The 23,879-nt window shown below is 27.9% G+C and overlaps 1 protein-coding gene and 1 long non-coding RNA gene across 2 annotated transcripts in view; one reads left to right on the top strand and one right to left on the bottom strand.

Annotated features, from left to right (window-relative positions):
• Positions 1-319: 319 nt before the first annotated feature.
• LOC107448713 (TNF receptor associated protein 1) overlaps positions 320-23,879 on the bottom strand; it is a gene marked incomplete at its 5' end in the record, with an annotated part of 59,232 nt that continues 35,672 nt past the window's right edge. The window contains 6 exon segments of the mRNA XM_071177974.1: positions 320-493; positions 4,946-5,018; positions 7,077-7,222; positions 14,470-14,555; positions 18,221-18,408; positions 21,960-22,087. Of these exon segments, the coding sequence (XP_071034075.1) occupies positions 392-493; positions 4,946-5,018; positions 7,077-7,222; positions 14,470-14,555; positions 18,221-18,408; positions 21,960-22,087 (723 nt within the window).
• LOC122270896 (uncharacterized) lies at positions 1,209-7,251 on the top strand. Its single transcript, XR_006226045.2, has 3 exons — positions 1,209-1,456; positions 3,056-3,108; positions 6,977-7,251. It is a non-coding gene; the product is annotated as an uncharacterized lncRNA (long non-coding RNA).

Here is a 23,879-nt window from a genome sequence, read left to right as displayed (position 1 = left end):
TTCTTGTATTTTAATTTTTTACTACCAATCTCTTTTCTAACATTCTTTTTTTAAAAAAATCTTGTGAGAAATTAAAATGTATTAAAAATGTGTATAATTAAAAATATACACATTTTTACATGTTACAGAGCAACAATGTAAAAATGTGTATATTTTTAATTACTACCCCTTAGAACTAAATTTTTTATAATTTCGACTCCTGCCTTAATTATACCTGTTATAATTTTTTTTTTAAAATTATAACTGACAAAAAAATTTATTTAGAACAAATAGGTATCTGCAGGTCATTTTTAATAAAAATATCAACATGACAATAAAATAGGAAAGTTTCTCTTTATTCTTCAATGGTTGCATTGAAATAAAAACTATTTACATTATTACGAAATGAAGATCAATGTTTTTCTAATAGCATGGCTAATAGCTCATTTAAATGAACAGTAATTTTACGAGGATCATCTACTAAACCAGCAGACACCATAGCAGCATCATATACCTGCAAGAAAAAATAAAATGATATAATATTTATGTAATCAATTTCATAGCACATATGGTAAGCCACAATATCAATATGCATTTACATGCATTTAAAGAATTGTTTATTAAATGATAATGTGTTAAAGTATATTTATATATTACTATCATTCTTAGAAATTTGTTGCGAATGATGGTAAATTTTGTCTACGAAATTTAACTATTACTTATCTATATTTGCAGGGGTGATTGTAAGCCCAACTCAAACACTTGAAAATTTCTTGAAATCATTAATGATGATGCATTTCAAAAAAATAATGTCCTTATAAAATTAAGTCATTGATCTTTTCAAAACAAGACATTCTTAATAAATTCTATGCAGCATGATTTAAATGAATATGTAAGTTTATTTTTATCTTTAAAAACATTTATTATTCTACCAGAAAAAATTTTTACAAATGAAAAAATATGGCAAGTATAAATTCTAGTCCTAATAATTCTAAATAAAATATACAAGAATTTGTATACATAAATGTAATTGATGATTCCTTAAACTTCTGGACCTTGGATTTCTGGAAACTTCTGTATCATAATTAGCATAAAATCTGGATTTTTTCCGGAGCACAATCATCTCTGTATTTGTAAACAATTTAAGTGAAAAGTTAGAAACCGAAAATAAGCAAAACAGAATTTTCAAGATGTGTATGCTGTTTTTGCTAACATACATATCTTAGGATTTTAATTTGCTTATTTTTGGTTTCTAATTTTTATTTAAATTGCTTACACATGACAAATTTGGTTTAAGCTGATTTTAGCACTTTTCCATTTTGACTCCACTTTAAAGTTTTTATCCTAAAATGTTATCTTAAAATTTGATTCAATCAATTTCATATTTTGATGGATTATCTATCTTTGTTTCAGGTCAAGCCAAAAACGTTAAGTTGGCAGTACCAGAGTCACAGGTACAGAAGCTTTTTAAAACTACGTAAGTATCCGCAGTTATTCTGTTTATGTGCAAAAATGGCAAAAGATATAAAGTGAATACGAAAAATAAATTATGCATGTTGTGTAATTCACCAGCGCAAAATAGTGTGTCGGCAAAGTTATGCAGTCAAATAACTAAACTTTAAATTTATAAGTAAATTTTTTTTTAATAACTTTTTTCTTGCTTAGAAAAACGTTGTTCTGTCTAATATATATTTTAAATACAGTTTGTACTTAAAAAGATATCCAGAAATTTAAATCCTAAAGACCCCTGTGGTAGAATTTTTTTGGGCTTTCTGCTACATACCTCTCTAGCATTAATAACTTTCTGCAAGATACTATTAATAATAACTAATATATATGTTATTAATTAAATTTAAAGTAACAGTATTTACAAAGAAAAGCCTATTTGGATATAATGAAATTGAAAGTATTTTTTTTAAAAATGAATATGTAATATTTTTTATTCTAATATCGTGGGTGATATTCTCACATTTTGAAAGAGGAACACGAAGAAATATTTTGTACACACTAAATATTTCTTTTTTCGCATTTCACAAATCATCATCACATAAAAAAATAATAATTAAAAATTAGTATTAATAATAATTAAAAATTAGAAGAAGAAAAGAAAACCAAAATTTTTTTATTTTTGGAATTAAGAAAAATCATGAGTATTTTCTTCCCCTCTGATGCTTGAAAAGGGTATCTCTTGAGTATAATTGTGGAGGTAAAAAAAATCTTTCAAACGATTCTGCAGAAAAAACATTTTTTGCTTCAATGTTCTTTATAATTTCATTCTTGTCAAATAGGGATTGAAAAATTAAGAACATTTTTTTCTCCTCTGATGCACAAAAAAGGCATCTTTTAAATATAATTTTAGAGAGAAAAAATAATCGAAATTTTTGCTGAAAAGAAAACTAAAATTTTTTACTTTCTAAAGGAAAATTCTTTCTGCAAGAACTCTGTAACGTTCTGCGACAATGTCGCAGTGATTCTGCCACGGGGCAAAAGACTAAGAACCCAAATCCTAAGTCTAATAAAATCACTGTATGCTACACACTAAAATCTCACTAATTTTTATTTAGTAACTTACATACATATCTAGTAAACTGATATCTATTAATAGCTCCCCCTCCAACAAAATTCGAGAATATCGCCTATAATATTAGAATAAAAAATTATTACATGATCAATTAAAAAAAACTATATAGTTTTTCTTGTAAACACATCACTTTTATTATTTTAAATCAGTAACATACATGTTTGTTACTATAAGTATCTTTCAGAAAGATATTAGTGCTAGAGAGGTTTGTCTGCCACAAGGTTGATAAGTATCAATAATATTTTTATAAATATTGGTAGTTATTTTGTTCAAATTTAAACTTTAATAATTTTGTATAATGAAGTACATTATCTCAATAATTTGCTTCAGTATTAAAAGGATGTAATGATTTATAGATATTTACTAATTTTTTTTATTTATTACAGATTATAAAGGCAGGTGATATTTTTTAACACTTTTTTTAAATTGTTAATAAATTCAGATTCTAACAAGTATGCTTAGTAAAAAGAATCTAATGTAATCTTTAACTAATAGTGGCATGCAGAAGAGGCAATGACATCCATTCAGCGAATACGGACACACAAAATGTAAGTCTGTAATGATTTTTTTTTTTTATGAAATTAAATTTTTCAATAGAATAGAATCAAATTTTTCAATTTTCAAGAATATTTAGTCTAGAGTTTTGCTTATAGAATTGCATTCCTTTCTACGCCACTAAGTTTATACTCTTAAACTTTTCACAATTTTTTGAGTGGATAAAAAATTTGAGTTTAGTGAATTGAGTGGATAAAAAGTTGCATTTAAAGTTTTTTTTATACAAGTTATTGAAATGCTTCATTAAGTCCAAAAATACCATAAGCAACAAAAGGCAAGTTTGTACAAGTGAAGAAGCTGGCGGTTTGAGACAGGTATTATTAAATGCATCTGAAGTTAGAGTATTTAAAAATTATATTAAATACATGCACAATTAACAAGAAACATAATGAATTACTATTTAATAATGTATGAGCCATTATTTTGAACGTGGAAAAAATGAATTTTTTTATGGAATGAAATATGTTAGTGTTTGAATTTGTTTTAAAATATTAGCAAACATTAAGTCACTTAATATTTCGATTTTAATCAATTAGTAAAATTTTGTTTTTAATTTATTAATTTATAATTTTTGATATATATTATTTTGAAAGTACTGGTACTGGTTGGCTCCATCAAAAAGTCCTCCACGAAGACAAATTTCTCTCATTACTCGATCCAAGAGTTCCCTTGTCTTCTGGATTGGGTTCAAAATTACAGGGCTACGGAGTAACCCATCATCATAAACGCATAAAATTGAGTCGGCTGTTCAATGACGGGACGGTTATAATATAAAATGATAGATACGAGAAAATGTGAATTAATGACTTGAAAATATTAGGATTGTAAAATAATAAATTTACAAAAATTCAAAATATTATGAACTTACTGCAAAAATATTTATGTTGCAAAAGAAAGATAAATTAACATTTATTTTAAATTTTTGGTTCGAAAACTTTTTTTCTTCTAAGGACAAACAAATAAATTTCTTTACTTCTAATAAATTGCAGTTCATTTTCTGTAAAATCGCGTAAATACAGAAGGTTCCCCATTGTTACAAAGGCTTTGAAGCTTTCAACAAATGTTGGCACTGGTTGTGGTTACAGTTTACTGCCTTTACCGGCATAATTGTGTACTTCTATACCTTCTATAACCATATCTTGAAGTAAAAACATAACAAGTTTCAGCATTTTCAGTAACTGATGCTTGAGGCATTTTCCCTTAACTGTACTAAATGTTCATTTTCTTCATCATTAGAATCAGAAGCTACTGTATTTCCCCTCAAAACAAAATAACATTTTTTTTTCTATTATTCTGTCAATAAGATTTCTGAGCTAAAGATGCAGGATTCTGCTCACTTTACAAACGACGTAATAGGAACTTATTAACATTATAATAAGAATAGCAATTGTGACGGGACCATTAAAACAAGATGATACATATAGAAGGGATACAAAAGATAAGGAAACGATTGATCAAGGTTTGATTGCAAAGGTTTTGTTCATTTGATATTTTAATTTCACACAATTTACAATTATAATTTTACACAATTAAACACAAATTACAATTATTATTTTAATTTTACACAATTAACAATTATTTTAATTATTCACAATTTTTTGATCATGAATTGTTTTTTGTTATTCTTGATCTATTTTTTAATGTATTGAAATAATTCAAGGTTTGTGAATTAATCAATTTAAAAATATGATAAAAAATTTATCCTATTTCTATAAATATAAGCGGAAGTATTTATAATTCCACCAAAACTACTATTAATCCATTTTTTATGATTCTTGTAATATATGTAATAATCATGCAATAATCATTGATACAAAAAAGTGAATTTACTTGAAGAGCAACTAATTCTGCTAACTTAGGATTGCTATTACGCAATGTATTCAACTTCTGCATGATCGGGTGGCTGTAAGTAAATACAATTCAAAATTTTAATTACAATTATTTGCTTTTTTTAAAAAAGAAACAATGAATAAATTCACTAAGCTTTTGATTACATAGAATCAAAACATGCAGGTTTCACCATGGCATTGCCTAAAATTTTTTAAACAATTAGTGCCATTAATTTTACTTAATAAGCAAGGCTACTATGTTGATGAGAAATGCATTTTTTTTTTTGCATTTTTAGTTGCTTTTTTTCTTTTATAGGACATTAATTGTGCTTTTTTTTGAGAGAGGGAGGGGGCATTTTATAGATTTTTTTCTTTTTTAAAATGCTTTTCGTTTTAAGGGAATTTTGTTTGTGAATTATTTTTTCTTTATAAATTAATACAAATTTTACAAAAAGTTTTAGGCAATAGACAATCATTCAGTTATCAAATATTATTTGATATCACAATGTAATTTTGATGGCCTGGAAGATAGTAACAAAAAATATCTATTCATTATAATTATCCTATATTCATAAAAATTACCCTAGTCATCTTTATCAACTTTATTTACAATTTATTACATTCATAAATCACAGATTTATTTCAATTGTTCCTTTATTTTAAATTTATAAATACAACTATTGATTTATAATTTTTTTAAAAAGTTAATGTTAAACATGTTTTTAAAAATTAGTAGGGCTTTATTTTTTAAATTGATTTTTGGTGGTTTTTAGAATTTTTTTTTTTTTTCCATTTAAGAGCTTTTTTTTAAGAATTTTTATGCCATCAAAATCCTAGCACAGTTAATAAGCAATACACATTAAATAATATAGACACATTTTCTTAAATCACCTCAAAAAACAATTTCTATCATTATTTTTTCTCACAAGTTAGCATTTATAAGCATAATAACTTTTTTCTTTTTTTAAGAAATAAAAATGGAAAACTATGAAGAACATTCTAAGAGTATAAAAGTACACTCAATATTTATAAATGAATTAGAATTGCTTAATTGTCACACAATGTTTAAAAAATAACAACTGCATTGTGAAGCTATAACAATGTAACATGTTTCTATGCCTCTTCGAAACAGATAACAATAATTTTATATTGCTGTTATAGAACATGTTATACTTTTAGCAAACCTCTGTCTAAAACATATTTCGAATGAGGCATTAAAACAAAAACAAAAATCTAAATTATAGATAGCTTTCTTTTTATAGCAATGGCACTATTTTTCCAATATTATTTATGTGTAGTCAAATACAGATGACAGAAGTTAGAAAATATAACACTCAGTCATGGCATTTTCTTAACTTCATAACCCTTATTAAACACCTAAGTTTCAATACAAAAAGAAAAAAATAGCTTTTTCCATTAGAGCAAATTTTATAAGTTAAAAAAATATATTTAAATACTTACACATTTTTGATAAAATTGACTTTTATGTATAATTATTTAATTTTCTATTTGTTGCAGAACACTTTGTTTAAATAAACTCATATTTTCAGGGAAAACAGCTAATAATTAATAATTGTTTTGTATTCAAAACGAAGGTATTTTTTGATCACTTTGTAATAAAATTGCTGCCACTCATTTACACAAATAAAAGAAGAAGTATGGAGGACAGTTACATTTTGGTGTAGATTTTTTTTATTTTTATTATAAACATTTAAAAAAAGTGACAGATTGTTTCGAAAAATTTTAAGTCCAAAACGTCCTATGTACTTTTGTGATTATTCTCATGCATAATTGAAATAAAACTTATTCTTAACTATCATAACTTCTTGTGTCCTACAACATGCATTTGACTACTTTTCTTGATTTAAAAATTTCAGGTGTCACCTATCAGATAGTATAATCTCTTTTAAAAGAATTGCTTTCTAGAAGAAGAAAAAATTGTACAATTGCCACTCTGTTTTAAAATGTTTGGGAAAAATTAATTTTCACTAGTTATATAATAAGACATTTTCAAAATTTTGTTTTATTCTAGTATCTTGTAGAAAAATTTTCCAAAATCAGCTTACTTCCACCCCATGAAAGTAATCTAACCCCTTAAGGAGCTTCCTGAGACAATGAATGAGATTAATTACCTTAAATTGAGTTCCAGAGTGAGCTTCAAAAGATAGTTTCTCTCTTCCTCAGACATTGATTGGAGTGCAGTGCGAACATAGTGACGAGCGGCTGACATCTCATCACAAGATATTAAACACGGATGATTTGATAACCTTTTTGTCACCTAAAATAATAAACAAACATTTATATATCTTTATATCGAAAATTTTAGACTTTGTATAAGATTAATTCTACTGAGCAATTAAAAAGAAGAAAAGAACAATGTAATTCGAGATGGAAAAAAAGCTGCTTGACAACAACTTTTTTCCTTACAAATGCTAAAATAGAATTCAGAAAATTTAAAAAAAAAAAAAAATAGATTTTTGAAAAAATTTCTTTTGCCATATGTAGTTTACCATACAAAAATGACAAATTGCAACATATAAAATCTCAATTTTGCTTCTTTTGTCATTTAGATTGGTTTTTCTATTGCACAATAGTATATTTATGGTTCAATAATGTTTCAATTATTATTGATAAACTAAATTATAATGATTTGAGATTATGTAAAAAATCAAATATATAAATCCTTTTACAAAAGCATTATTAGTGTGAAACACTATTTTTATATTGGTATTGTGCGACTCACAAACACAAGTTAAAGAAATGTGTAAAGGACCTTATTAACTAACCATAATAAACAGATATATGAAAAAATTACAGCAGTCAATTGAAACTCGCTTATCACCCTAAACCCTATAATTCTTTGTGTTCATCCAAAATTTCTAAAGAGGAAAAACCATAGTTTTGTTAGTCAAATATATGAAATCACAACCTTTATCTGCATGATAGTTACAAAATAAATTCCAACTAAATTATTCATCTCAAACTAAAATCTGAAAATCTGTTTAATCTAAGGAAGCTTTTTAAGTGGCACTATTCTCTATTTGTATACGTTCTTGGATTGAGGTACCAATTACTAGAAGTTACTCAGGATCAGATCAAGCCTATGTACAAAGTGCAAAAATAAGAAAAATAAAAAAAATGTTGATCTAATGATTGGATTTTTATGTGCTAGGAACCAATCTTAATGGTTAGGTGATGTTCAAACATGTTAATTATTAAGTGCAGATGATATCTTAAGTAACAAAAAAAATAAATACTTTCTCAAACTACACATACCTTGTTTTGACTGATTTAGATTTCTTACCCTGAGAATACAAAATATAGGGGGTAGCTGCAATCTGGGAAATATGGTGCAAATAGTTTAATCAGGAGAGTTGGCCAAAGTTTGGATCCCCTAATATTAACTTTCCTTTTCAGGGTTCTTACACTATTTTGAGAAAACAATATCCTGACTTTTGCCGGTTTTTTCTGACCTTTTACAATAAAATTCCTAACCGGCCGTTTCCCACTCCAATACAACTTTTAACATTGCAGTTTCAATTAGTAATAATATGCTACTTAGTCATAAGTATAATAGATTGAATAGGATATTAAAGTGGAATTGCATAGCAGCATTTTATATCCCAAATTATATTTTCAGAAAACTTGTGAAACATATTTTTAATTATCATAATTAGATTAAACTTTTAGTGTGTTTTTGTAGTTAGATACGAAAACTATTTAAATAAAAAGATCAAGAAAATCTGTTGGATCATGGAAATATTATTTTATTTAATGTTAATGCATGAGTGTCGTCAGGATATAAAGGGTTAATCAAATCTGAGAGATATGTATCAGTATCCTCAAATAATATTTACTCTTAAAACATACTAGAACATTTGTTAAGTTAAAATATTAATTTTTAAAAATCACAATTTCACTTAAAACTGACTTTTCTTTTAAAAGATAATATTGAAATATAAAGGGGAAAAAAGTCAAGAAAAGTTAATTATATACAAATAAAAATTCAGATAGAAAAATTATGCAACTTGACAGAACAATAAAATCAAAAATATCTTTTTTCTTCAGTATTTTTAAATTTATTTCTGTAATACTGTAAGCTTCCAGAGAAACTCAGGGGCTCCTATGTTATATAATATTTCTCAGCATATTTTGTTGTTTGACAATTTCTGAATCAAGAACATCCAGTTCTGTTGCAGCAGTTTTCCTCAATTTAGATGTTCTTAATTTCAAATCATCTATCTGTTCTTTTATTCCTTTTCTAGAAATTTCAGCTTTTTTATTCTTTTGCTTTTCTTTAGCTTCTAATGCATGTCTCCATCTTGTTCTAGATCCGTTTACAGCATCTAGCATTCTTTCATTAATGTCTATATTTTTTATTCCATTTATAAATGAAACATAATCATACACACGCCTTTGTGAAATAATAGAGTCTTCATTGAGATTTTCAACCAATAAGCTTTTATTGATTGAAAACCCTCCTTTCGACTGTTGCGTTACCATGAGAGAGGTTAAGAACAATTTTTATAACCTTCCACAAATTTCCACATTTTTTTTCTCCGTGCAAATATTTCGAAAAAAAAATATCTAATCTCTTTTGCTGTGGATTAAACTCTAAGAAACTCTTTTGCTCTTCTTTTTTTTGACAGCATCACAAAACAGTAAAAATTTCTTTTCTGATTTTTCTGCTCAGAGCCTGACAAAGGCAGGGGCATGCGGGGCAGCCGCCCCGGGCCCCGACATCAGGGGGCCCCCAAATCGACTAGAAAGTTTATTTTACGTTACTTTCATTAATAAATTTTTTTTAAACAAATTATCAGTTCAGTGTAAAATTAGCTTCTTTATTAATCTATCGTATGTGCACAGAAAATCTAAATTTCGTAAATCCATGGCTTCCTAGGACATAATTCAGCTATTCCAGCTTGTATTTTTACATATCGCAAAATGTGATATGTTTACAAAAATACAGGTTTCTGATTGGCTTAATTGAGTAATCGTAATTGTTAATCGCAACTGCTCAACTGCTGTTGAATTTTCGCAGCACTGAGAAATCAAAGCAATAAATTATGAGTTGTATTTTCTCAAAAAATGTGAAATATTCTTCTCATTAATTAATTTCATGTGCAAGACTATGAAAATCTTCCGGATCCCTTTCCAAATATCGAATGATACCGCACAGTGATGACTGCAACCGTATCTTAACTGATCACGTGACTTCACGATCTTTGTTTACAATCAATCGGGTAGCGCGCTTTCAAATGTAAGTCTATCGGATTTTGATGCCTTTTTGAAACACATTTTACATTTTCTTAATTTCTTTAAGTACTAATGGTCGATTTTCGTGTTGAGCTTCTAGTAAACTTTATGGTAAGTTTCGGCTAAACTATGTCATTCTTTATTTGAAAAAACTTTAGATTCTTATAGGTGGTGAGTAAGTTCTGTTTCTGTTTACAGATATTGTTTATTATGATACATACTGTACATAATTGTTGACTTTTTTGTTTAGCCCATAATAAATTAGATTGACTGTGATGCCAGATTTATAAATAGGTCAGAATAATTTAAATATTTTTTGTTACAAGGTGATGAAATTGCTTTGTTTTTTGATTAATAACTTCAGGGTGGCAGAGCTGAACCTTAAACATTTTGCTGACATTTTTAGGTATACACGTTGTTATTTTTTTAATTCTTATATCTATTAAAAGCAGAATTTAATCATTTTTATGTGTATCTCTCCAAGCTTATTGAAATATTTTAATTAGGTTTTGATGATAGTATTTGTTTTCTGTGGGTGGGTGTGCTTTTTCCTTAAAAATAGAGTTTGTTTTGGAAATTAGAAGTGGTTGTTTATTTCTTACGTATGCACATAGTTGCTTAATTATTATCGTATAGTTTATAGGGAGTAATTTATTTTGCTTAAATTCTTAATTATACTGTATTAAAGCTACAATAAAAAATGGAGCGGTCTTACATGTCTGGGAGCCAGAAAAGGAAACATAAAAAGGCTCGAGAACTTCAAGCTGAAAAAGCTAAAGGGAGCATCTTAAAATTCTTTCCTGCACGTATAGAAGAATCGGAAATCTCTCCTGCATTACAAATGCAACCGTTACCCAATTTGCAAGATGTTGGTGATAAAAAGCCCCATGAACTTGAAGAACAGGAGTGTGCTTCTGCAGATGAGGTGCCCAAAAATAACAAACAGGAAGTACCAATCAATGATCCGGCTGCCGATTATGAAGTGCACCAAGAACAAGAATGTTTTACCGCAAATGTTTTATCACCTGAAAAGGACATTCAGCGAAAAGTGCCGATTGATGATCCGGCTAAATGGCACACTATCACTGATGATATGATCGATCATTTTCTTAGAAAGCCACCTCCACAAAATATGGATCTGGTAAAAAACACTGTGAAAATATTCAATGGAGGCAAACGTCTTTTAACCAAAATTAATTTTTTTAAAATTAAAAAAAACGGTGAAAAATTGGCAAGAGAATGGTTGGTATTATCAGCATCAGAAAAGAAATTATTTTGCTGGGTTTGCAAATTATTTGGAAATACAACAACTAGCCTTTCAACATCTGGCTTCGATGATTGGAAGCATGTTGTCATTCGACTTACAGAGCATGAAAATTCTTTTATGCACAGGGAATCAATTTTAAAGTTTACCCAGAGACTTAAAACTGAAAAAAGAATTGATTCTGCAATAATCAAGCAATATCAAAGTGAAGTACATTACTGGCGGTCAGTATTACAAAGAATTGTTGAAACAGTTAAATTTTTATCATCAAGAGGTATGGCTTTTTTTGGGGAAAATGAAACGTTCGGTTCAACTCATAATGGGAACTTTTTGGGTTGCCTTGAATTGATAGCCCAGTTTGATCCATTTCTTGCGAAGCATATCGAAAAAGCTGGTAATCAAGGAACTGGCAATGTTAATTATTTATCATCAACAATTGTGAATGAATTTGTTGAATTAATGGGTGAAAAAGTCTTGAATGTTGTTATTAAAGAAGTTATAGATGCCAAGTATTTTTCAATTATAGTGGATTCTACTCCAGATGTTACCCATATGGACCAGTTAACTTTAATTTTGCGATATCTTGGTCCTGATTATGAACCTGTTGAAAGGTTTATAAAATTTATACAAATTTTTGGTCACAATGCAGAAAGTTTAACTAATGTTATATTGCAAGTTTTGGAAGATTTAGGTCTTGACATACAAAATTGCAGGGGCCAAAGTTATGATAATGCCTCCAACATGGCAGGGAAATATTCAGGTGTTCAAGCAAGAATTAAAAATATTAATTCTACTGCGGAATACGTACCATGTTCTGCTCATTCTTTGAATTTAGTTGGAATAAATGCTGTAGAATCCTGTATTAGAGTTGTGAATTTTTTTTCTTTACTGCAAGAATTATATAACTTTTTTTCTGTTTCAACATACCGATGGCAGATTATGATTGATAATTTTAAAGGAAATAAGCAAAAACTGACCTTAAAAAATCGTTCATGTACACGATGGTGTGCTGATGCAAATGCTACTAAGGCATTGCGTCAAAACTACGCTTCAGTTTTAAAATCTTTGAGTTATTTGGCAGACGATCAAGACCAAACTCCTTCCACTAGAAATGAAGCTAAAGCTCTTTATAAAAAATTACTTAAGATTGAAAATGCACTAAATACAGTTGTGTGGGATAGCATTTTACAAAGATTACATCAAGCAAGTAAAGTTCTGCAAAATTCTAATGCTCAATTAGAGATAGTATCGCCATTATTTGACTCTTTAATAAATTTCGTGCAGTCAGTTCGAAATGAATTTGACAAATATGAAGATGAAGCGCTGCAAATTTTGCCAGAAAACAGTATGTATGAGGCAAAAAGAAAAAAAATTACACCTCGAAGTAGACTGTTAGATGATGGAAATGCACATGAAGTTAACCTTGAGCCACGCGATGAATACATTATTAACTGTCACTACAAGTTATGTGACACATTAATTACAAACTTAACAAACCGCAAAATTCCATATGAGAAATTACAAAATAGATTTTCATGTTTGCTAAACACAGGATCAAATTTCCAAATAACCAAAGCAGAGGAATTAGTAAGGCACTATCCTTCTGATTTAGATGAGGAGTTCCCTGATGAACTGCAACATTTTCATTCTTTTCCAGTAGATAAGCAGGCGACTGCATTAGATATGATAAAAATGTTAAAAAAATTTAATTTATCTTCATCATTTTCTAATGTTGAGACTGCACTTCAAATTTTTTTATCATTACCAATTTCAAACTGCACTGGGGAAAGATCCTTTTCATTGCTGAAGAGATTAAAATCGCCCATAAGGTCATGCATTCTTCAAAGAAAATTGTCTCAACTTTCTATGTTGTGTTTAAATTCGGATATAACGAAAAATATTGATTATAATGATATAATTGATAATTTTGCTGAAAGTAAAATTAGAAAAAAACCATTGAAAAAGAAATAGATATAATATTGACTTGTCATGCAAAATTGTCTCTGTCTCATAACAATATTGTATGTAATTGTAAAATTAAAGTTATATTACGGTACAATTTATAATCTCCCTCTGTTACACTGAATTTCTAATTATGTAATTTTTTCTTCATTTATTGAAAGAATAGTAAATATTGGTTAAAACTGAGTAAGTAATAAACATGTTAAAATTTTGTTGATTTAAAAATAAACATTATCATTCAAGGTCAATATAAATGTTATTATTTTAAGTTTTTTTACATAGTAATGGACGGTTGACCGACCATCTAAAGCTAAGCACATATGGCGCTAGGGGGGCCCCCAAAGAGGTTTTTGCCCCGGGCCCCAATTAGGCTAAGTCGGGCCCTGTTTCTGCTGTTGTTTCAGCTACTATTGTCTGTAAACCAGTTATTCACACAAAGAGCAATAAACCTAGCAACCCTATCAAAAATTCCTTATCATTGGATAAACAGGAGGAAAATTGCTAACAGGACAGGTTCTACCAGGGAAAGAGGAATGTTATTATGAGGAAATTATATATTTTGAATAACAGAATTTTTCCTTGAAACTTTATTTTTGCCTGTCCAGTCTTTGAATGAACAATAGTTTTTTTTTATTTTCCGAACTTTATGAATATGTAAGAAAAATCCTGACTTTTTAGCATGATTTTAGAATAGCCTGACTTTTGCAGGTTTTCCTGACCGTGTAGGAACCCTGCTTTTGTGTATTTTGTCATAACTCGAGAACTTTTTAAGTAAAACAAAAAAAAAATTGCGAAATTTTAAAATTAATTTCTACTAAAAATACCTTTTAATAACTATTTTTTACTATTTTATTTAATAATAGTCGAACAAAAAATTAAATTGTAAGGCATACACATTTTTACGTCATCTTTAAAGAATGTAATTTTTTATGACAAAATACAAAATTGAAACAAAATTGGTCAAATAGTTCCTGAGAAATTGAATTTCAAAGAAATCTTATACTTAAATCAGTACAATCAGAAAAGGAAAAGCAATAACTCACAACAATTTTGTTAACTTTGTTTCCTAAAAGTGAAGATAACCATTTCATCAAATCTTCTGCACTTGATTTCAACATAACGTTATCATCTGAAAAAAAAAATTATAAAAAAATAAAAGAAGGAATTTAAAAAAAAGGGACAAAAATGATGTAAAATGCATTAAGAATATTTTAGCAAACAATTTGAAAGACCAATGAATTAAAACTAAAATGTAACATGTAAGCAATATTAAATAAAATAAACACTTAAACAAAATATGTGCGGTTGAAATTATACATTTTGTTCCCACTTGAGGCTGAAACTTCAAAATAATTTATTTAACTTGCTACAGTGTAAATCATGCTACCACAATTTACAAATTCATAAATGACAGCAATCTTGATTTCTGAATTACAATATTTTTTTTTCTTAAAAATACTTTTCTGCTGGAATAGAACTAAAGCAACACTTTTGAAAAAGAATGGCGATTATAGGCCTTTTTATTTTGAAAGCCATTGCAAGATAGAATTTTAAAAAATTACTAAAGATAATAAAATTGAAGAGTCATCTAAACAAATAACAACACCAACTGTTACAATAAAGAACAAAATTAAAAGTGTTACTGCAGGGTTCACACTCTTTTAACAAAGCAAAAATTAAGGACTTTAAAAATAGTATGATTGTTTATCATCAGATTAACATATGCCACCAGCAGGGTTCTCACGGGTCAGGGAGAACAGGGAAAACCTGGAATTGTCAGGGAATTTTATTTCAACTCCAAAAATCAGGGAATAGTCAGGGAAAGTTGAAATTTTCTTACAAAAACCTGGAAAATTCCCTCATTATTCCTGAAAAAAAAAACAATCTTAAAGTTGTCAATAACAATACTCTGTTATTGAGATTCGAGTTAAATAATTCTAACATCTATTACAATTATTTATTGTAAAAATTTGACATATTAGACATACTGAATTGCTTCCTTTCTCATGTAATGATATATATTTTACACAAAAAATCTAATACTTAGCATAACAAATAAAAAAATCCAAATTTTCTAATGAACAATTTCATAGTATAGATAAAATATGGAATGGATTTTCATTGAAATTTACCTGGAATACCTGGAAAAGTCAGGGAATTTTTTTTTTCTGAAATTGAGTGGGAACCCTGAGTGACAGTGCCAATTATTTACCTTTCTACATCTTATATTTTGCTACTAGACCAGCAAATGTATTTACTATTTACTTTTATGATAAACTTTAACAAATTTATTTCCAGCCAAACCTGTTATTAGGAATTAACTTTACATAATGTTACTAAACAATCTGGCGAAACACATAAACTAATTTTAAAGCAACCAAAAATTGAAAGAAAATTAAAAACAGTATATTAAGTTGCAATGTTAACAGAATAAAACGATTATTAAAATCTAAGGATCTTTTAGTTGAGTAGATTTAAATTTTTATGAAACATTACGCTTATCCTTAAGAAATAAAAATAATAGCGTAACAATCAAAAACTTTTAAAAAAAAATTACTTAATTTATTAATAATTACAAAACAAATTATAAATAGTTACTAAATATTTAACTTTCCTGTTGGAAGCAAATCATGATTTTTTATTTAGTACTCAAGAAAAACATTTTAGACTTTTTGGGAAAAAAAAAAAAAACTTGCTTTTCATCAAAATTTCCACCACACCACAGGATTTTGATGAAAAACCTAGGTGGGCTGGCATTTTTCAAACCCTGTTTCTTACAGATCTGTTTAATTTTTAGTACAATCATGAATTTTAAAAGATGTTATGCTTTTTATAAATTTAGTAACTTATTACACATTGAAGTTTGAAATATTATACAAATTTAATTCTTCAAGATTTTAGGAAATAGTTTTTGTTATAAATTCTAGTTCAAAATTTTTCTGATACTTCATTTCTTAGCATTTTACTCAATTTCTATAAGCTGATGTGTTACCAGTAGAACTGAATTTCTTGAAATCTGTAGGTACCTTAAAACTCCCCCCTCCCAAAGGCACTATCTCTTCCATGTGCAGTATCCCCCTTGCCCACACTATTCTTTTCTTTTAGAATGCTTCACTCTCCTCATAGAAAATCATTCCTGGAAAAAGGCAGAATATATTAATGAAAGAACCAATATATTAATGAAAGGATATGCTTTCTTGTAGCCCCTCTCCCCAATTAATTTTTGTCACTCAAAAATGCTTTATCCTCAATGCATGGTCTAATTCTAAGAGATAAAAGAACATTTCGTTTTAAAAAATTCTTCCTATCACAGGGATGAGAGTAGTCAGAAAGTAAGAAAGAGGAAATGCAAGAAAAAAGAAAAATATATATACACAAAAATTTGACAAAAAAAGTTTGATTTTTAAACTTGTAAACCATGTGATTATAAATCCCGATATGAGGCTTTTAAATCACGTAAATATGAAACTACATCGAATTTAAAAAATGCGAAAATACAAATCATGATTTTTTAATTTTTAGATCACGATGCATAATTTTTAAATCGTGCGATATTACAACCGCAAAAACGAATCACGACATTGGATTTTAAGCTCGCGTGAGTATGAATTAAAAGCTCGTAAATACAAATCGTGATATTGATTTTTTAAATCTCGTAAGTAAGAATCGCAATGTACAATATTTAAATCGCTGAATAAGAATCGCAACGTTCAACTTTTAAATCAGGTAAATACGAAACTCGAGGATTGATAATGAAATCGTGATTTTAAAAATGCATAAATACAAAACACGATATTGGATTTTTAAATCTCGTAAATAAGAATCGCAATGTACGATATTTAAATAGTGTAAATAAGAATCGCAATTCGCAACTTTTAAATCAGGTAAATACGAAAATCGATGATTGATATTAAAATTGCGTGAATAAAAATTTAGATATTTGCAGAGTCTGAACTTCGAATTTCTAAAAGGCTTGTTTGTATTGCTTTTGTTTAGACATAATAAATAAAAATTTACAAGATTAATTGAATGAGCAAATAAATATTTTCACAGCAAATACACCTCTATTTTTGTTCTCGCTCTTTTTTCTTTTTGTTTTTGTTTTTACGCCAGAATACAAGCAGTGACGTCTGAATTATGAAAATACGAGCTATCCAGCAGACGGATAAAAAATACGGAAAATCTTATTTTCTGTGTGTGAAATCGGAGAAAATAGCTAATTTAAGTAAAAATGCGGAACGGTTAGCAGCTAGGGCGTAGACTGAATTTTCTGTTTATCTTTGAAAATCGCAAATAAATATAATTATTTTACTTCAACGACTGAATTTTTTTAAAAAAAGCGGGATATTTATAAAAAAAACTAAACTTTTAGAGAATCGGAGTTTTTGATAAAAAGGTTGAAATTCGAGAGACAAAAAAAATCTTATCCCTGTATAAAGGTCAACCAGTTTTATCCCAAGGAAATGATTTTTAGAGAAACTTCAGAGGGAGGAATAAGGATTTCAATAATTTCGCTCGGCAGAAAATTAAATTCCTCATAAAATATTTTAACTTATGCAAAAAACAATTTCAGTGGAAATTAATGGAAAAATCAGGAGAAAAAAAAACGGAAATCCGCGAATCCGCGGAAGAATCTCATCCCTGCTATCAACTATAGTGATACTAAAAAATTAAGGACTTTTAAAAACCTTATACCAAAATAAAAGTACTTTTAAGGGTCTCCAAAATAAAATTAAGCAGTTTTAAGGACCGTGGGAACCCTGTGTTGACTCATGAAGTGCATTGAAAACATACCTATACTGTCTAATGTAGCATCCTCTTTGTCTTGCCTCATTTCCTTTTCAACAGCAATGACATTCTTGAGATTAAATTGTTGCAACTGATACAGAACGAGTTCATCGTAAGGTTCATAGCAGAAAAGAACTTCAACGTCTTTCCTCTTGATGGCTTCATAGTAAGGAGATGTTTCAGCTAATTGTCGACTAGAAGGAGACAATGAATGTATGTAAACATCATTTGCAGTGATTTAATCCTAGTTATAAATATTTTTCTAGTATAAGTATTTTATCAAAAGTCTAATTAATATATTGGTAATGAGTAATTAGTGGACTAAAAAAACTGATGTAATATTTTTATGTAGTAATATATAACGCCAAAACTAAATTGTATTTGATTTCTGTACTAAAAAATAAATGTATGCAAAACAAATAAAAAGAAAGGTCTAAAAAATAAATGTATGCAAAACAAATAAAAAAAAGGTAAACTAAATACATTGTAATCAGGAAACAAAGATCAAAATAAAAATAATTAACCATTGCTTAAATTAAATGGATGGTGTTTTCTATACTAGGGAACACTGCAAGCTCCATACTACCTATACTTCCGGGTTACTGTTACTGGTGTATTTTAAAGCCATTTGGCTCACAACGTTATCATTGTGTTTTGAGATTCTTGCAAACGTGGTATTCAATTACTTATTACTTGCGTTTACAATGCTAACAATACTTGTGTTTACAATGCTAAAAGTGTTAACACTAACGTAAGATGGTGCACAGCTTGCAACAAGAACAAACAGTAATAAACAAATGGAAAGAGACCAAATCAGGACTGCCAAAAAAGCGAGTTATTCAAAATCTAGCAACCATGTCACCTTTTTTAACAATATATCTATAAATAACTAAAACAAAATTTTCACTAAAAAACTCACCAGAATTACTTAATAACAATAATATCTTATGGAATACGGCAGATTTGAGCTCAGAAAATATCCAATTATTTCTTTTATTGAAAACAAAATTATCTGCTTGAAAATATCGCCTCGCAGAATAAGCTGTAGTAAGCAGTTGCAAACTTTCTAACTGGAACTAGAGCAGGTATGGTGCTCGAGATTGTTATTGTTTACATTTATATTGAAAACACCATCCATAGACATCTAAAAGTATTTTCGATTTTGCAATATATGATAAGATATACATGCAGAAGAATGCATGCATAAGAATACATGCATAAGAAATGAAAAACAATGCTTTCACAACAATTCAAGACAAGAGAAAAAAAATTCCTTAACACCATTTAGCAATAGGGTATATATAGTAAAAAAAAAAATTGATGGAGAAAAATGCTGACACTGAGCCAAAATACTGAAACAGAATTATAAGTCTGAACGATTAATAGTTAGTGGCCGGCACCTAAATTCGAAATGTCGTATGTTTTCAATTTTCAAGAATTATAAATATTATCCTAATTAAATAAAAAGACTCATTCCAAACCAACTAATTTTAAAAGTGCATCAAAACTATATAATCAAGTGAAAAGAATCTATCAAATGAATAAAATCTATCAAGTGAATAAAATTTATGTATCAAGTGAATAAAATTTATGTATCAAGTGAATAAAATTTATGTATCAAGTGATAGGAATATAATGAGTATTTTGAGAACTTATTAAAATAAATGGTAAAAAGGATTGACTAAAATCTGAAAATAGAATATAGAATGACTTAATCACTTCCTACTTTCAGGTGACGCAATCTTAGCCCACTGGCGGTTTAGCAAATAGGCGAAATTGGCACAATGTTTCTCCCCAATCTTCCTATCTGTTAAAGAGAAAAACCAGTTTTGCTATGCGAAGAAGACTACACGTTAAAACACGACTTTTTACATGCAGAACCGTCAGTGGGTTAATAGTGAAAACTAGGAATTTTTATCTCAGACAAAAATATCCATTAATTTAAAAAAAAAAATGATTATCTGAATAACATAAGACACCTGTAAATGAAACCAAACATAATGTATAATGTTTAGCCTCTGAAATAACATTGATAATCACAGATCATTTTAGGTACAAAAAAAATGGCTAATCTATAATAGACAACTTACAATCCTATAAATAAAATTACAATATTTTAGAGAATAGGAGTTAACTGGATACTCACAGCAGTATTTTAACTTTTATATCAGTCTTATTTTGAAGTTCAGCAAGTGCATAGTTAGATTCTTTAAAAAATAATTTTTTTTTAAAACAATGAATGAAAAAGAAATTGTATTGTGAAAGAAAGACTTTATTTCTTTAAAAAAATGCTCCTTGTAAGCAGCCTACGTGTGAGACACTGGTTGTCATAGCAATTCGGCCAAATGCCTGTTACTGGACTGATGAAACAAAGTGTAAAAAGGAAATAGTAGCAAATGTTTTTTAATAATTCTGTAAAGATTTTTTTTTAAAAAATTACTCTTATACTGGTTAAGCAATAATTCGTTCTTCTAAAGAAAAGATATTTCAATAAACAAATTAATATTTTCTTTTTAAATCTATGATATTTCTTCGGAAAAAATGATTAAGCTAATCCATTTTTGTTTTAATAAATAATAAAGTTTAAAATAATTAAGCTTTGCATTTTGAAATTTGCAGCATAAAATGATGTGAAAATAATTTCACTTAATATTTGAAAATATTATAATTAAAAACATTTTTTGCATCCTTTTAACTTAACTATTAAAATTGAATATGAGTTGATACAATTTTATAAATTATTATATAATTCGTGTCACATATTTTATTTAAAAAGAATTTTTCCAACTTTAAAACTGTTCATTATCAGGGGTCTGTTTAGAAAAAATTCGGGTCTGTCAAGCAACCCTTCACAAAATATCTTTTCATAAAAACGGACCCTTCACAAATTTGTTTATCTTCATTATTGTTTTGTTAATCGAATAAACCCTTCCCGGGGGGTGGGGGGGTAGAAAGATGGTTCGCAACGAACTGAGTTTTCCAAGTTTCCTGAATTTAAATTCTAAATGTAGTATTCTAAGAAAATATTTTTTACTTTTACAAACATGCTGTGCACATTCTTATTGATAATAAATGATAATTTTTCTTTCGTAAATAAATAATTGATCAATTTATATTTGTTCGTAAAATTAATTAATAGAATATTATGTAAATAAAAATTAATTTCTGGCAATTTTTTAAATAAAATATTATAAATTTAAGAATTGTTTAAGTTTACTTAATGCGTAACACATTAAAAGTGATACATTACTAAGTTGTGTTAGTTAAAATATGTCAATTGAAATTATTAAAAATGTGAGTGATTTTGTTTCCATCATTCGCCCGAAATAAATATTCTCTGTGTTGAGCAGTATAGGCTAAATACCAAATATTTGTCTTCTCTAATTTAGTAGCAGCAATTGTTGAGCAGAATCTTGTATCTATTTACAATTTAAAAACTTCTTGAAAAGATTTTTAGCAAATTTTGCAATAACAGGATCCTATTTGCACTAATTCACAAAAGCAGGACCCTGGTTGAAAGAATGTGACTTAATGCTTATTTTATATTCACAAATTATGAGTACTTTTTTCACAATTTTACAAAAACAGGACCTTTCACAAAATGTCTGGGCAGATTCCTGATTATCTATTCAATAGTTACAAGAATTATTTTTACAAACATATATAATATGTAATTTCAAACAAATAAAAACATAGAAACAAAAAATAAATTTAAAAAAAATCAATCTATTTATAATATAATTACCTGGGTGCTGCTAAGTAATAAATGTCCTTTTGTCCTTCTTTTATATTCTTTACGTAATCAGTTAGGCTGATTTTTCGCCCTTCAGGATGGGCTGATGATTCAAACAATAATGTCTTTGCTATGTCTTCCTATAAATTATAACATATCACTAATCAAAAAAAATTGCTTTTCATAAATAATTCATGGTTTCTAACTTAAATACAATTTACTATGAATCGTGATTTTTTACTTTAGAATAACAATCTGCATTTTTGAAAAAAAAATGCTTCAAACAGAACTTTTTCAAAAAACAATTTAAATCATAACTAAAAATATCACCTTACCCAATAAAACTAATTTATAAGTGAAAGTTCATAATAGAAGTTTCATAGGTATAATTCATAAGCTTAACAAATAATTTTATGATTATTTAAAAATAAAATACTTACAGTCGAACTCACTTATAAATGAGTCCTGATTTAACAAGAACGAATTTAACAAAAAAGAAAAATTGGAAAACTAAGTTGGTTCAATGTTAAGTCAATTGGAGAATAACTCGTTTTTAACGGACAAACCCAGATTTCAGTGAGCAATATTTTTGCGATTCATAAAATTTATACTTAATTTCACCTCTTTAGATCAGCGGATTTCTCCTTGGAGAAAATCCTTTTTGTTTTTCGAGTAGACTGATTGCCTTTTAGTGTCTATGATGTTTTTGACTATGAATCTTATCCGAAGAACACTAGCATAAGAAAGAGATAATTCAAAGCAAATTAACTTCTGTGCTGCACAGAAATAATACTTCTTAAGTACAATTTATTAACGATTATAAATTTTCTCACAAAACTGCTTTTTACGAGCACTTTATTATAACAAACAAGTATAGGCATCCCTTCGGGTTCATTATAAGCAAGTTCAACTGTATTTAGAAAATCTTTTACCAATGAAACTCCATTAATTAAAAAAATTTTATAGCAACTATTATATTGCTTGAAGAAATTCATATTCTTTCCAATTAGAGCTTTATAGTTTTTACTTATTTAAAATGAATTTATTAAATAGCTTGAGAAAAATACCAAGAATAAACTAGATTGCAATAATAAACCATTCAAAAAATTATTTAAATATTTATAGTTCCTAGTAGGACTGGGCTATAAATCGATTTAACGCCTATATCGGCAAGTAGATACAGCGACTTTCGTTCCAGGCGATTCATCAGATTTCTGTTGCATTAGAAATATGATTTAAGTCTTCGAGGAAAGACGATATAGCGATATAAGACACGCAAGGATCTTCCCTTACGTTCCGATGCGGACTCGGGGTGTTCGGTTCGTTATGTTGAATGGCCTTGATTGATTAGCGCTAGAATCAGAACCAGAGATTTGAGAATACTAGATCGTGATCTCGCATGTTCGTTTTCGCACCTCTTAGTTTTTTTTCATTCTTTGTCGCGACTTGATATCATTTCTTGTAGATTATTTTCAATGGGACAAACTTCGTGATCGCTGCCGTTGCCTTATTCTGAATGCAATCTATCATTGGAAAGAATTTATAAAGAGTTTCGTCATTAATTAGGTAATTTTTTTTCAACAAAACTTTGTCTTATTTTTAAATGTGAAAATTATCGGAAATCTAATTTAAGGCGCCCATAAAGAATTAAGTTACAAAGTAATTAAATTTGTTAGGTTTTTTTCTTTTCTTTTAATTTATTAAAAACTTTTTGGATAAAACTTCTAATAATTTAATGGGTTTTTATTACTGATTTTAAATTTATAAATCTTGAGTTGCTTTTATTTTTAGAAATAAAGTTAAAACAAAACTTATTTTTTGTCATTTGGATTTGGACATAAGTCAATCAACTTCGTTTATTCAAAAAAATTTGAAAGGTTTGCGAATTTTATTCATTTTTTTCGTTTTATTAGAGAGTACAATCAGTTTTTT

Source organism: Parasteatoda tepidariorum, chromosome 2 (genome assembly GCF_043381705.1).
Source record: "Parasteatoda tepidariorum isolate YZ-2023 chromosome 2, CAS_Ptep_4.0, whole genome shotgun sequence".
In the NCBI taxonomy this organism is placed as follows: Eukaryota; Metazoa; Arthropoda; class Arachnida; order Araneae; family Theridiidae; genus Parasteatoda; species Parasteatoda tepidariorum.
Note: the sequence above shows the minus strand (reverse complement) of the source record. Positions and strands in the feature narration are given on the sequence as shown.